The sequence below is a fragment of the Vicugna pacos genome, chromosome 6 (assembly GCF_048564905.1).
Source record: "Vicugna pacos chromosome 6, VicPac4, whole genome shotgun sequence".
NCBI classification, from domain to species: Eukaryota; Metazoa; Chordata; class Mammalia; order Artiodactyla; family Camelidae; genus Vicugna; species Vicugna pacos.
The window spans coordinates 40,180,910-40,195,410 of record NC_132992.1 but is presented as its reverse complement, the minus strand read 5'-3'; the positions used below and the strand labels follow the sequence as shown (position 1 = coordinate 40,195,410).

The 14,501-nt window shown below is 39.2% G+C and overlaps 1 protein-coding gene across 5 annotated transcripts in view; it reads right to left on the bottom strand.

The window, feature by feature from the left end:
- Positions 1–14,501, bottom strand: part of AKAP6 (A-kinase anchoring protein 6) — a 567,738-nt gene that overhangs the window by 70,324 nt on the left and 482,913 nt on the right. For 4 of the 5 annotated variants that reach the window (XR_012073484.1, XR_012073483.1, XR_012073482.1 and 1 more), the window contains 3 exons: positions 9,546–12,952; positions 2,838–2,947; positions 1,462–1,659 (listed from right to left, as the gene is read on the bottom strand). Coding sequence is in view for 1 of the 5 variants with exons in the window: in XM_072962897.1 (XP_072818998.1) it covers positions 9,587–12,952 (3,366 nt within the window). In the remaining 4 variants the exon portion in view is untranslated. The other variant, XM_072962897.1, reaches the window with a different exon arrangement.

Sequence of the window (14,501 nt, the reverse complement as noted above, 5' to 3'; positions counted from 1 at the left end):
GAGCAGCTATTAAACACATCACTTATGCACTATACTTGACATGAAAGTTTACCCTGAGTTGAACAATAAGAAAACTGAACACATTCAGTTTGTGGGTCAGTCTGTAAGACTGGAATGGGCTCTTCAGAAATGTCAGTTATGAAAGACCAAAGAAAGAATAAAAGTGCAGGGTAACTGTTCAAGATTAAAAAGCCAGGAAAACTAAAAGCAATGCACGATCTTTGGATTCTGGATTAAAGCAAAAACAACTGTAAAAGGACACTATTGGGGCATTTGGAGGAATCTGAATATGTATTATCAGATATTATTGTATCAGTGCTACATTCCTGAGTGTGAGGATGGTATTGTGGACTTGCAGAATAATGCCCTACTCATAGGTGATGACTGCTGAAGCATTTACAGATTTACAATTTAATTTCTAATGGTTCACACAGAAGTGCTTGTGTGTGTGTGTGTGTGTAGAGAGATGAAATGAATGTGCTAAACTATTAACAATAAATGAATCTGAGCGATGAGTATGCAGATATCACTGTACTACTCATTCAACTCATAGGGGCCTGAATTTTTTCAAAATAAACATCAGAAAAAGAATACATAGGAAAAAAGACAGTTGTAAATTTAGTTGGTTCAAGTTAGAAAATTTTGAAATATAAGACTTAAATGGTGCTTGAAAAATTAGGCACTCATTAAAATTCTAAAATAATACCAATTTCAGTTAGAAATTAAAATAATTTGACTTATAAGAGATGGCTGAATCATTTCAGTGTGTTTTCATATTTGCATCTAATTTGTTCCCAGGAATTACAGCATTGGTAAAACCTAAGTTGGACCAAGCAAACACAACAAAATTATTGAACTCAGCGTCTCAAAAGCCCTGAAATAAAATTGTTCTCTTGTTGCATAAGATGCATATTAATTCAGTGACCAGAAATCTGAAATACAATTTTTTTCTGTAATTGAAATTTTCAAATACAAAAACCACTTCACCGCTAGTAGTCAGATCCAGATAATTCTGCATATTGTTTTTCTCACTAGATTTTTGAAAATGTAGGGAGACAGATAGGAAACAAAATAAATGAGTCATTTTTTAAAATGGAGGAATTTCTCTATTCAAGGACATGAAAGGCACTTTCACAAGAAAAACTGTAAAAACTCTTTGTAGGAAGAGACCACATTTTAGTTGCTTTTGTATCTTTAACACCAAACACAATGTCTCACACAAGTAGCCACTCAGTGAATGTTTGTTGAATGACTGAATGAATAAATGGAAGGGGGACTCTGCTTTATATGAAAACAGGTTAGGTTTGGATTTGATGTAAGGAAAAGATTCAAGATGAGTCTGGCACTGGACTGGGCCACTGAAGGAAGTAATGAATTCTTATTTATTTATTTATTTATTTATTGAAATTTACAATAATAGAATAAACATATATCTTGAATATATTTTTAGAGAAAACTTACCACTTAAATGTTCAGATATTTTTCTACATATATGAGGATGAAGACAGTTCCTCAATTTCAAGGAGTCTGTTAACATTCAGTCAGGTTGAAATGCATCTGAAAATCATGACATATGAAGGGTGGTGGAGGGAACTGAGGAACAGAAATCATAGCAGCTGGGAGAGAATGAGTAACTGGCCTCAACTATCTTCAGGGTTGCTATGAGAAAGGAGAAGAAATGTGCTGAGCAGTTCATCAGAACAGAACCAGGACTGGTGAGCAGTGTTAAAGGCAAGGGGAAGGAGGAATATGCAGATTTTAACAATCTAAGAAATAACTTTCTAACAAAGAGACACACCCAATGGAGGAGGTGGGGGGGTGGACAGCTTGCCTTAACAGATAGTGAATCACTGTCACTTAAAATGTGTAGACAGAGTTATTGTGACTGTTTCCAAGGGTGAGTTGGTGGGGGTGGGGGGTGGGTAGTGCCTACATAGGGCAAGAGATTGAGGCTATTCCATCCCTTCCAACCTGAAAAAGCATTGTTCAATAAGTCATTCTACAAATTCAGTGATAGTACTAAGTACATAATTAATAAACAAATATTTTCAATACTTCAAAGTCTTCAGTGAGCATATAACAGGTAAACAGAACATCTTGGTCAGTCTGTTCTTTGTGTTTTACCAGTAGACTTAGACTTGGCATTATTAGTTAGTACCCTAGGAAAATTTAGGTTGTCTCAGTGTATAAAATAATACCAGTACCTAAACAGAGATCCCAATTCTCTCAGGTGTTTCAAAGACGCTAGTGCTTGTTCCTCCCTCCAGACTGGGCCACCATGTCAGTGCGCTCTGTTATCATCTCAAGCCTAATTTATATCTACAGCTGCTTCCTAATGAGTCATTTGTCTCTAATCTCTGCCCGCTGTGGTCATTTTGAATACTCCAGCTAGATGTCTGCCTAAAACCTCTTTTGAACCAATTACTACCCATTAAAAAGTCTAGAATGATTTATCAATTTAGAAATACATATGGAAAATATTACAGGGGGCATCACAATATAAATAGTTATTAAATGGTAGAATTATAGACTAGTATTTTAAAGTGTTCTTGGTGTGGTACTATTAAAGTTCTAATAATAAAATCAGGTGCAAAACAAAGACTCTACAAAGTTTCTTTACTACCTAGCATATTACATACAAAAACTCCAACTTAATTTTTTTAAAAGACCCTTCATTAAGTCTCTCACTTTACCTTTTCTTCTACTATCCCTGCAATAAAGCTTCACTACTTTCTCTTGTCTGACTTTTCGTTCCTTTCTAACACTTTCCTTTCTCCTTGTCCCTCACTGCTGCTTCTGTCTTTGTGCCTCCTTCACCACTCTGCTCTCTTCCTCACCTGTGGGACAACTCCTGAATCTCACGGTGTGTTCCTCGTCCATAATGTCGGTAAGTCGCCTGAGGGCAGGGCTTTTTTCACCACTGCATCCCCCGCATGTAGAACAGTGCCTTGCAGATAAAAGATAATGAATTATCAGTTGAATGAGTGATTGTCATTCCTGTGACTATAGGAATCCACAACATTTCTTTTTGAAATTCGATGTAAATTGATTATATATTATGTATGGTTTTATATTGCATTACATCTTTTTTTCTAATTGTTTATACGTGTTTTAGTGTCGTTTTCTCAAAATGAAAAGATAGCTGTCATCCATATTACCAAATTCAATACTTTGATTCAGCAGATTTTTATTGAGTACCTACTATGTGTCAAGCACTTTAGTAGGCATAGTACTACATTTAACAAGAGCAGTAAAGACCAACATGGACTATTTTCTAGCTAATTTCCTTACACAAAATAAATACACCTTAAATCTATTGTCTAAATCAAAAAATAATCAACTTTTATACTTTTCTACCATCTTTCTATCAAACCCATTTTAAAGAATTATATAAAATAAATATAAGATATATTAGGTATATATATACCTGAAACCCCACACTAAACCATTAATGATCAGTAGATAAAAAAATCTAGGATAAATTTTTATTGGTTTAGGGCAACTGGCATTTAATCATTTGTGTTCCAAGATCTTTATAGCGATCAGAAAGATTTTGAAAATTGTGAAAGCTTCACATGTAGTTTAAGTAATTTTTAAGTCTTTTATGCAATACGGATATTTTGGAAACTGCTACATGGTTACATTTTTCCAGAACCAGATGCAATAGTATGGCAAAGAACACAGGTAGAAGAGATCACTAATTTTCCTTTTCCCCCAATAAACTATGTTTATTATTCCAATTTTAATTACCATGCAATCTAATGGATTTAAGGCTTATATTTTCCACATCACTAGACATCACAAACATGAAAGCATTTTATACTGTCATTATACATCAATGTTTGTACTTGGTTATACATATATACAGAAATTATTCACACATCTTAACCTTGCTATTTCCTCCTCTCAAACCAACATAATTTTACCATGAAAGCAGCTTTTTAATAAATGGTATAAGAAATACAGCAAGGCACACTTTTTTAAAAAACTTTTTTCTCATTACCACCTCAAGAAGCATAAAAAACGAAAATGTTGTACATAATTTAATAGGAGAATGTCACCAGTTTATAATATACAACACCCTATAGTTGTTTCCTGAAGTGCTGCATAGATTATTTTTCAAATGAAATAAATAAAATGGTGCTTTTAAAAGTTGCTTAACTTTGAAAGAAGGACCAGTGTTTCTTCTCTATGCTGCAATAAAATCAAATGTTGGCCTTTTAGGTAAACCTCTTTCCACAAACATAGGCATCGTACCATTAAAAAAAAATCCAGATTGAAACATGAAATTGGTCAGTAGGGGGGGCATTCCAGACAGGTGAATTTAGTGGACCATCAATTTGGTGAACTGCAGAACATTAAAGAGTAGATGGGGAGGGGAGAAGGCAAACTGAAAGTCTCGCCAGAGAGATGGGGTTGGTAGAGGTAGCTTGGGACAGGAATCCACGGGAGAACAAGCAGCTTTGCTGAACTTCAAAGACAATCACCTAAAGAGAACCAGCGCACACATCCAGATCACAAGGCTCATGTGGACAACCGCATTCAGAAGAAAGACTCATCTTGGGAGAGGTCAATGTAACAAACGGCAGTGACAGGATGGAACCAGAGACCAGCCCAGGGCAGAAGGATGAGGCCACCCCTGAGTTGCAGCCAGGCTAATCTACAAGAAACAAAAAAAGGGACAGAAAAGTTTTCAGAAAGGTCTGTTTCATTTGCAAAACCAAACCCCTTTGAGGAACCAATGAAGTCTGCCATTTTAGAACTACCTGCTAATGTTCTAAAAGAAGAGGATGAAATATAGTGATTTTAATAGCCCAAATGTTTCAGAATCAGTGTGAAAAACATTGATTTTTTTTTAAAGACATGGGTTTAAAGAAAACAAGAAAACTCATTGTTTGACCTTTGCTCTGGATCTCATCTACTCTTTTTCTTGTGAGCTAAGCTTGAAACACTCAAGATAGCCTCAAATCAGCATGAAAATGTAAGGCTGCCAATGCCAAGTAATGCAGCAAGGTAGCAACAATGATTCACAAACTGGTAGCCTTGGCCCTGAGGTTTAACCCTTCCTTCAATGATGTATGTGTGACAGCGGAATTCCAATATTATATAATGGTGAAATATTCATAACGAGATAATCCCAAAAATGCTTCAGCTCTTTGCCTATAAAAGGATACAACTAGGACTTCTAGCTCAAATATGAATGCATTTCATTTAAAGTACAGACAGCATTGTGCAAATGAGAATGATTTAATTACTTCTGTTCTTCTGATGGCTCAGATAGCAAATTTGTTAGACTCAATTGGTTCTTTGTATTTCTAAGTAGCTAAAACCAACCTGTTGAGTGTAAGGAAACAATTAAATTCCAGGTTTAGGCAATATAGGATGCAATTACTTTAGGTCCTCTGACCAGCTCTGAAATAAAGCAGCCTTTTGCTTGTCAGGGTTTAAACTGAGTTCTGAAGTCTGATGCCAGGTTGCTTTATTGTTCGTCTAGAACTAAATATTCTCATTCTTTCTGTCTTGCTCTCTCTTTCTCTTTAATCTTGCAACCTGTTTAAGAATCAGAAAGACTTTAGCAAATGTGGTTTGGCTGGAGCCACAGGATGCTGGGGAAAGAAGGCAAGTTATCAAGAACAGGGAGAGACAGACAGGAACAGATGGGACGGAATTTGGTACAGTAAAATAATGCAGTAACCCAAGAAAGAGCTTGGTGCATTGTTCAAATGCTGAGGACATGACTCATTTGAAATATGGCCACCGAGTAGGGAATCCTTAGGTGAGGCAAATCTGGTCTTATCAAATGCTGGAATTTAAATTCCTCTGGATAATCAATTCTTTCAACTTAGCCCACATGGAAAGCGGCAGGCCAAACTGGCTGAGATACAGATCTGAGTGTGTGTATGTGTGTGATGGGTGATAAAATTTTTTTTATTTAGCATGGCAGGGCTAGTTATTCAGACATGCTAGACAATTCAAAAACACTTCACATCCACCAGAACCTTGATTTATGAAATTGATTTTAAAGGTAAATAAGATAAGATTACACTTATGTTTTTTAGTGAAAAATTAATCCACTATCACCAAGAGTAGTTTCTTAAACCTGCTTGGTCAGCTTTGGGTCATATTAAAGACTTAATGTCAACCAATTAACAGTAAGAATTTGTGTTGTGTACATGAGAAAAGTTTGCTTTTACAGCTTTCTCAGTTTAGAAAGACTGAGCAGCAGCACTTTTTACTGTATGTGTGTATACGTGAGCATGCACAAATACAAGCAATTGCCTAAAATCTAAAATTTATGGGCCACCAGCTATTTACATATCAATAAAGTAGCAACGGCAAAACAGCTAAAAGGTTCTGAAGGAAATATATACACCCAAAGTAAATACAGCACATGCATGCACGCTGCGCACACATAAATACACACACACGCACACACACACACACACACACTAGCATAACACTGAAAACCAGAGCAGACCAAAAGGGAAAAAAAAGTATATGCTGGCTGCATGTGATGAGTTAAATTTTTATACTACAGGATTTATCCCTCCAGCCTGAAGTTTAGGGTTAAACCATTCACCAAAGATCAGAGGCTTGTGATGAGGATTATGAAGAAATAACTGTCAGAATACAGCAAAAAGATTAGTGCAAAGTACATCTCTTAGGCAGGTCCTAGGAGGCTCTCCAGATATACATTATACGCTTCCTCTAAATTAGGCAAAAGTATCTGGATCCACCCAGTTGATGTGATTTGCTGTAACTGACCTATTTTTTATAGAAACATGACACAAAAATGAAAATAATGAATCGCACAGAAGTGTACCTGACAATTGGTACAAATGCATACTGCGTTAGATCGTGTGAAAACTTCTCAGTTTCAGTGGGTTTTTAATTAGAACACAGTAAATAAAAAACCTGTTCCAAAAATCTTAAAAAAAATGCTTGTTACTGTTGCAGACTGTATCTGCTATTCTAAGTGATAGTTCCTCTAGAAGGCATTACAATAATGTTATCATCTGAGAACTTATTTCTGGGAAAAAAAAGCACATTGAATTTTGTGAATTTTATTCTCCTGATTAAAAAGCACCCTAACTTATGGTTTTCAAATGGCTTAAGAAAGCAGAGCTTTTTCTTTTGCTTCTTTGAATCTTATAGGAAGAACAATGACAGGAAGTAAGCTTTTACAGACATGAAACTTCATAATTACCAAACAATCTTGCTATGTGTTCCTGACATTTAACACTGAAGGTGTGTCAAGATTTTGAAGTTAAATAACTTGTCATTGTTGGTAATATTTTAATATGTATACCCAGGTAATCTGATGCTAATGACGGGTGAAAAGTTTAGGCATCCAAATATTCTGTCTGCATGATACCGAAAAAACTGAATAGGCCCGGTAAATATGGCTACTTAAATGGCCTTAGGCTGACAACAAGTCACTTGGGGGCGATGTGAGTTCTGCAGAAGTAAAATCTGGCTGCTTCTCCCATTGCCTGAGACAGGGCCAGGCATCGAACCACAGGGTTTCCACCAAATATTGCTAACTGGCAGGTAGGCTAGCTGATAGTTTTACACTGTCCCTGCCCGTAAGATGTAAGCTCTGCACAGGCCCATCAGCACATTCCCTACCCCGCGTCTACAGATGGAGCGGAGTATCATTACATTTCATTTTTGTTCTCTATCTGCGTAAGGGAGAGGAAAAATCCCCGGAGCATCAAAAAGGGAGGTATGCACCCCAGAGGCTTCTCCAGACCGGATCTCGGCACGACTGGTGAGGGTCACAGTCATGTGATGTCATGCTCAGAGCTGCTTTCAAGCCTTTATCCCCTTTCAGAAAACAGAAATCAGCCAGGCTCTCCGGCCCTTCTGTGGAGGTTGGCAGAGCCAGCAGTACAATTGGTTCTAATAGAACTTGTTTTGAAGCAGCTTATGGAATTGCAGCTACTCTCCCTTAATGGTCAGTTTTACTGCATACTGATAGAGAGTATGATTACAGGCTGGACATGTTTCACAGAAAATACATTTCTCTCTCTCCTACTTTTGTTCTCACTTGCAGCCAATTGTAAATAGGGTCTGAAAGATAGAAAATTAGGTGAGCTATATTAGTAAGTAGGATGCTTTTCTTCAATTTTGCATACTGAGTTTATTTTTAGGGTATATATGGTATAGATTCCCCCCTCACTCCCCATTTCAAGCAGCTCTACAGAGAATCACACATTTTAATGAGCTTAGGGCACAGGTGTTGCAGGAAAAAAATAATGATGTTTGCCATTCATCTTTCAAATTAAATAATGTGTTTTTAAATAGTAACTTTTTTCATAATACATTATGGGAACAACATTTCTCTGTCACATTTTAAAAGATGTATTTGTAATAAATGTAAATTACTTTTAGAAAATCAGTAATTAGGCTCATCAAAAAATAAACAATCTGCCACAAAAAAGATAATCTTTAGCATAGTTAAGTATAATAACTGTTATTTGAATAAGTTAACAAATTAGGGTAGATTGCTTCTGTAATTCATTTCCTATAGCACGAGTTTAGGTTACTGCATTAAGCTTCTGGAGTGGGGGGTGGAGATGGCATTCGGCACCTCATACTTTGGTGAACTACAACTCCCACATCCAAAAACTCAAAAATTTTCTTCTTTACACTTGAAATATTTCATCACTGGGGCTTAGAAATGGGAAATAACAGAATTTTCGTGTCACTTTTAGAGCTGAAACGTCAAATCAGAATTATCAATCAATAGCTGTCTTATTAAAAACAAATTGTAGAATGACTTTCTTTAAAAAACTGGATGGAAATCAGCCTGTCACCTTCAGGCAAAATTCAAAAATCCTGTTTTTATCCAAATGCCATTAACTTGTCATGTATTCTCTCTGCATTTGCTGTCTGGGGCTGTTCTCAGTCTCTGTGTGGATAAATAGGAGCCTCTGCTCTAATATCAACTTTCCCCTCCTGTTTGAATCCTCAGACTTGGTCATGATTAGGGGCTGTGACAGCACAGCCTTCCACCGGGGAAGCAAACGTGATGATAGTTACATTAGACAGAAGCGTAAAAGGAAAGCCCAGATCAGGAGACTCAGCCTTTAACCTAATCACGGATCATCTCCAGGCACTGAGGGGAGCGGGCAGCTCTGTGAGCAGAAAACTGAAGTGGGCAGCACTGTCGTGGTGCATGCACTTTGATCAGAGGGTGTAATTGCAATTTGGAGAACCTTTTTCCCTCCCTCAATGGAAGAATTTCAGGCCCTACATTATTCTTCCTCAAATTTTATATTCTTCTTGCCATGATGATGTAATTAAGATGTTACTAAAATGTGACTTTTTTCCTCCCTTTGCTTCACAGTTACTTGCATTGGTGGGAGTATTTTTCTCCATCTAAATGTCTTACTCAGGTAAATATCTGCCGTGATCAACTATCCTGACTAGTCTTTTCTCCAATCATAGCTCTGTTAACTAAAACTCATATTTTAAGTATATATATAAAATACACATTAACATATATTAAATATATATTAAAACATGAGGACTATACATACCTTTCAATGAGATGATTTTCATGCTTGGAGAGGGTTACATTCTACCTATGCATATTTCTATGTCGTTCTTCATGAAGGTTTAGAAGATTTTCTTCACAGGTTACAGTTTGGGGGTTGGGATGCAATGCAGCCTTGTCTTTTGGCTGCTTTGCCTTCGAGGAGAGTCCTGGAATTCTAGATTTGGCTGAAGCAGCATTGTGTTCTTCTGTCATTCCAGACTCACCCAGGTTTCCTGAACTCTCCTTTTCATTGCCTGGCCTTGAAGGAGTAGTTAACTCTGAGCTTTCTCCACAGGCGTCAGAAGCTTGGGGTAAACTATCTACTTCCTTTCTTCCAACATCACATTCTTTGGCAGGGGGAGGGCTTGAACGAGCCACCATGTCTGCATCATTAGCTAAGAGTGAAATATCACTGAAGTTGGAAGAGCCTGCCGCTGCTTGGCGTGGCCCTGGAGCTCCAGGAAGTGCAGGGTCATCTGGAGGAGTACTGGAGAAAAAGGGCTTGTCTTCAGCAGGGTCCTCCTCAACACAGGCCTCAAAGAAGCATTCGGGGTCTTCCTTGTCTTCTGAGCCAGAGTCAGTAATGTCCGGTGGCAACGGAGTGTTGCTCTTCTCTTCGATGTAACTGGTGACCTCCCCACAATCGCTGTCATGAGACGAGAGAGATAAGTAAGAATAAAAGTCGCCTTTTCTCAGTTGGATGGGCCGGTGAGAATGTTCCAACACCTTCTCCTTGATTTGAGTTAATGAAGTGGGAGCAGCCACCTCATTTTCAGGTTGAGATTTACATTTTAGGGCTGTTGAAGCCATGTCGATGATTTCCTTAACAAAGTCGTGTACTGAACAATCTTCGGCATCTTTCGGATGGAAAACATCTGGCTCACAGTCGCAACAAGAAATGCTGTCACTAATAGAAACATTTTCCTCGGCTTCATTTTGTTCAAGGGCTAGGCAGAAACCAGTAGATTTTCCAGCCATATCTGATGCATTGTTAGATGGAGATTTCAGTACATCAGAGTCCTGTCTGTTAATAACTTCTGAAGGCAGTTCTGGGCAAGACTTCTCAGTGGGAGTAGAAGCAGCACTTTGATTTTCAAAATGGTGGTGGTCTTGACATTTCTTTGGAAGATGTCTAACAGTCTGGGGAACAAATTCCTTTCCAGCAATATTTGAATCACCTGAGCTATCCATAAATGCTTTGCACTTACAATGCTCACTCTCTGAAATCCTTTCCCCAGTTGAACCAAGATTTTCACGTTCCTTTGCAATCTCATTCAGTTTGTCCTTCTGCCTTTCTGGCGCACTTTCAATATTGCCATTTTCCATGTCTGCCGCATAAGGGTCTTTATTCACTCTGAAAATATTTTTCTTATTTTCACCCTTTGTCCCTAACTCATGGGTGTGGGATAAATTCTTCCCATTTCCGTTATTTTCAGAGAGACGTTTTATGGAGCCATTTAGAAGGGCTTCAATGTTCAGGGTATCAGAGGAGTTGGTCATCTCACTACTACTTACATCCTTACTGCCTTTTATTTCATCACTGAGATTACATCTTCTCTTATCTCTTGTCAAGGAAAACTTTGGTCTAATCCAGGTCTGCAGTTCATTCTTTATGTAGTCCAGCCCTGACATCAAGTTGCATTCTTCATAAATTTCATCATCTGTTGCAATACTGGAGTCATCATCCTCATCTTTGATGCATAGCTCTTCTTCTGTCAAGGTGAGGGTAGAGCTGGAGAGGAGGTCACTGTCGTCTTCATCATCAGTGCAAGCGGAGGTGCAGGAGACATTAACGATCATGCTGACATTGACATCACTTTCATCGGCCACCGAACGTGTCAGGCGCTTCCTGAATGATGCATTCGATTCCGGGATCTTGCTCTTGTGTAACACAATATCTTCTGAGCAAAGAGAGAGCTCATCACTGCTGCTAAGTTCTGTGAGAGATGCTGGCGAATCTTCATTAATAGAAGATGCTATGTCCAATGACAGCTGGCCAGTAAAGGCCATCTTTTGGGAACTGCTTTGAAGAGTGATATCGGAAACACTTCGCTTTATCTTCTGCTCCGACGGGCTCTGGATATTCTCCAAACGATTCAGGAGATCTAATGTTCTTTTACTCAGTTCACCAACTGAGCCACTGCTCACGCTTATGTCCCCAGAGCTGTGACAGCTAAAAAGATCTTCATTGCTTTTATAGGATGTCAACCAACTTTCTAAAGAAGTGCTTCTCTGGAGGCTGTCACTGCCGTTTTTAAAGATGCCCAATCCAAATAAATCACCCCCTGGAGAAAGGGACTCAATAGACGAACTATGAGGTAAAAGAGAGAGCTGTCTGGCACTCTGCACGCCACTGAATGTCTTCTCTACATCACCACTTTTATATGAATTTCGATCCATTTCATGGGACGCACTTGCCAAAATCCTTTCATGGGAAGGGGCATCTGGTTGTAACTCTGTAGCCTGGTGTTTAGATTTGCAGGATTTTTTATCAAAATAAAAACCATGGAGCAGGGGATCCTCCACATGTGCTTTTTCACTTTGTGACTGTTTCATTATCATTGGTAATTTGAGTTTTGAGCCTTGAAGGTAAGAGTAATCATAAAATGTAAACACATCATGTTTTCCTTGTAATTCTTCTCCCAAACAATCAGGGGTATGTCTGGTAACACTGTTTAAATCTCCAACTTTTCCATTTACACAACCCACTGTTGAAATGGATAACTGAGAGCTCTTGGGAAGCTTAATGCGTTCCTCCTCATCTTTAAATTTCTGCTTTAACACGTTAACTGCATCTCCTGTTTGTGGGTCCAGATGTTCAGTTTCAGGGTTACTCGGGGACTCACCCACCACATTGAGCAAGCACATTTCAGAGTTTGTGGTGGTTTCAGTGTCTCCTTCACTGACAATTCCACTCTCACTGCCTGAATTTTGGCCCATATCTCCTCCGTGGCATGGGCAGGGCTTTACCAAACTGGTACCCCCTAGAAGATCCGGCAAAGATTTGGTAGATGAAAATGAAGAGTCTTTACTGAGACTCTTCGTTAAAACATTAGGCTGTGTCATGCCAGAGAAATTTGGACTGTTTATCAGGAAAGGGATGTGGTTGTCTTCATAGAGTTCAACATTGTGGAGGCTGTACACCTGGTAGATGTGTGGACTGGAGGGAGCAGTAATACTTGATGCATACTGAGATGCCCCCTGGTCGCCTGCCTCTTCTTCATAACCAGGGTCCTCACTACCTGCCTCTTCAAGCTTTAAGGAAGGTTGGGATTCTTGCTCAAGGTCATTTGGTTCTTCATTCAAACTAATTAACTTGTTGCTTATGTCAGTTTCATCCCATTCCAGGGCATCCTCACTTGTCCCGTTTAGGTCCATCAAGCCAGGATCAATCACATTCAAAGTCTCCTGTGTAGAAGAAGGGAAAAAAAAAAAAGAATTAGGGAACACAAGCATGAAATTTTTATCCATTCAAAATCTCTTGGAAGAGTCAGGAAAGAAATTTGCCCCAAGCATGAATTTGAAAGACAGCATAATTACCAGCTCTATGCCTCTCTGGAATAACATCCCAAATTATTGAAATAGGCTTTTCTATCAATAGTAATTTGTCACTGAGGGTAATAACATAGATTAAAATGTAAGATTATTACAGTCAAATTGTTATTTATGGAATTAACCATTTCCTACTGATTCATCTGCAATTTTAACCCTGAAGATAAAACTGCCAGGCAAATAAAGGTAAAAAGAGTATATAGCCTAAGACATCGTTTAGGTACATTCATCCTGATACTCTTTTAGTTCTGGAGTCATGATGGAGTGCTATCTGCAGCCATATATGGCGAACCCCTTCTTGCTTCTCTTCCCGGGTTCTCCACTTGAAGCAACTTCTGCCTGGGAAAATGGAAGAGAGCTGTAGCTATCTGTAAAGCCATTCACGGGCCAGAGGCTCTCAAATGTCTATTTTTCCCTCCGCCTTCCCTTTCAGGGTTCCTCCTCTTCAGAATTTGGCCCTGTTCCCAGACAGACCCCAAGATGAGCAACATTTGACTGGTTTCTTCACCTGCGCCTTGCTGGACCTTGAGTTTTGGGCCCCAGTGCTGCAGGGCAGCCTCTTAATTACAGTTCTTTCAGTCCCTCTCTTCTTCAGTCTCTTGCTATGAGAGAGGTTGCACTTTGATCCTTGTTAACTTGTCTCACTATTGCCAGTCCTGCCCCGATTTCTTACAAGCAGGAACCTCCCCCTGCTACCCACCTCCAGCCCTAGAATAACAATGATCTGAAAACTGTCTGACTCTAAGGATGAAGGAGCCCAGATTCTCTTATGCTGCTTTCTGCCTGCACAGCTGTGACCTTGGTCTTTCCCTGGACTTCCTGGTTTTTCCCCTAGAGCTTGATGCATTCTAGGACGTTGGGACATAGAAGCTGAATGGGCTCCCAGACTCTGTTCATATTCCTCCAGCATCCTCACTTGCTGGCCAGCTGTCTAGATTCAAACTGGAGCCAAGAGAGGTGATACAGGTACTGCAGGCCCTGACGGGCACACCTGCAAACAGAAACTCAAACAGAACTTTGCAGTTGAGCGTATGCTTACACAGGGTAGCCAGGCAGATGAGCGGGTGAGCGTGGCTCTGGAACTACGCAGAGTGGCTGAAGCGCTGACTTAGCTGCTAAGCAGCTGCGTGGCCTTGGGCAAGTTGCTTAACCTTTCTGAGCACTAGTCTCTTCACATCACTTTTTAAAGGGGTCAAGCACTTTCTATCTTTGGAGATAATTTTGAGTACTGAGTGAGCTAATGCTTGGGAAGGGCTGAGGAGGCAGTCAGTATGAAGTAGCTATAATTCTCAATGCATGTAGAATCGCTCTAGAGTGGCTTTGAGTTCATTCACAAAGGGTTCTCCCTGCGTACCTCATTCTCTCCTTCTTATCATTCCTTTCCATTTGCTCTTAAAATCACGAG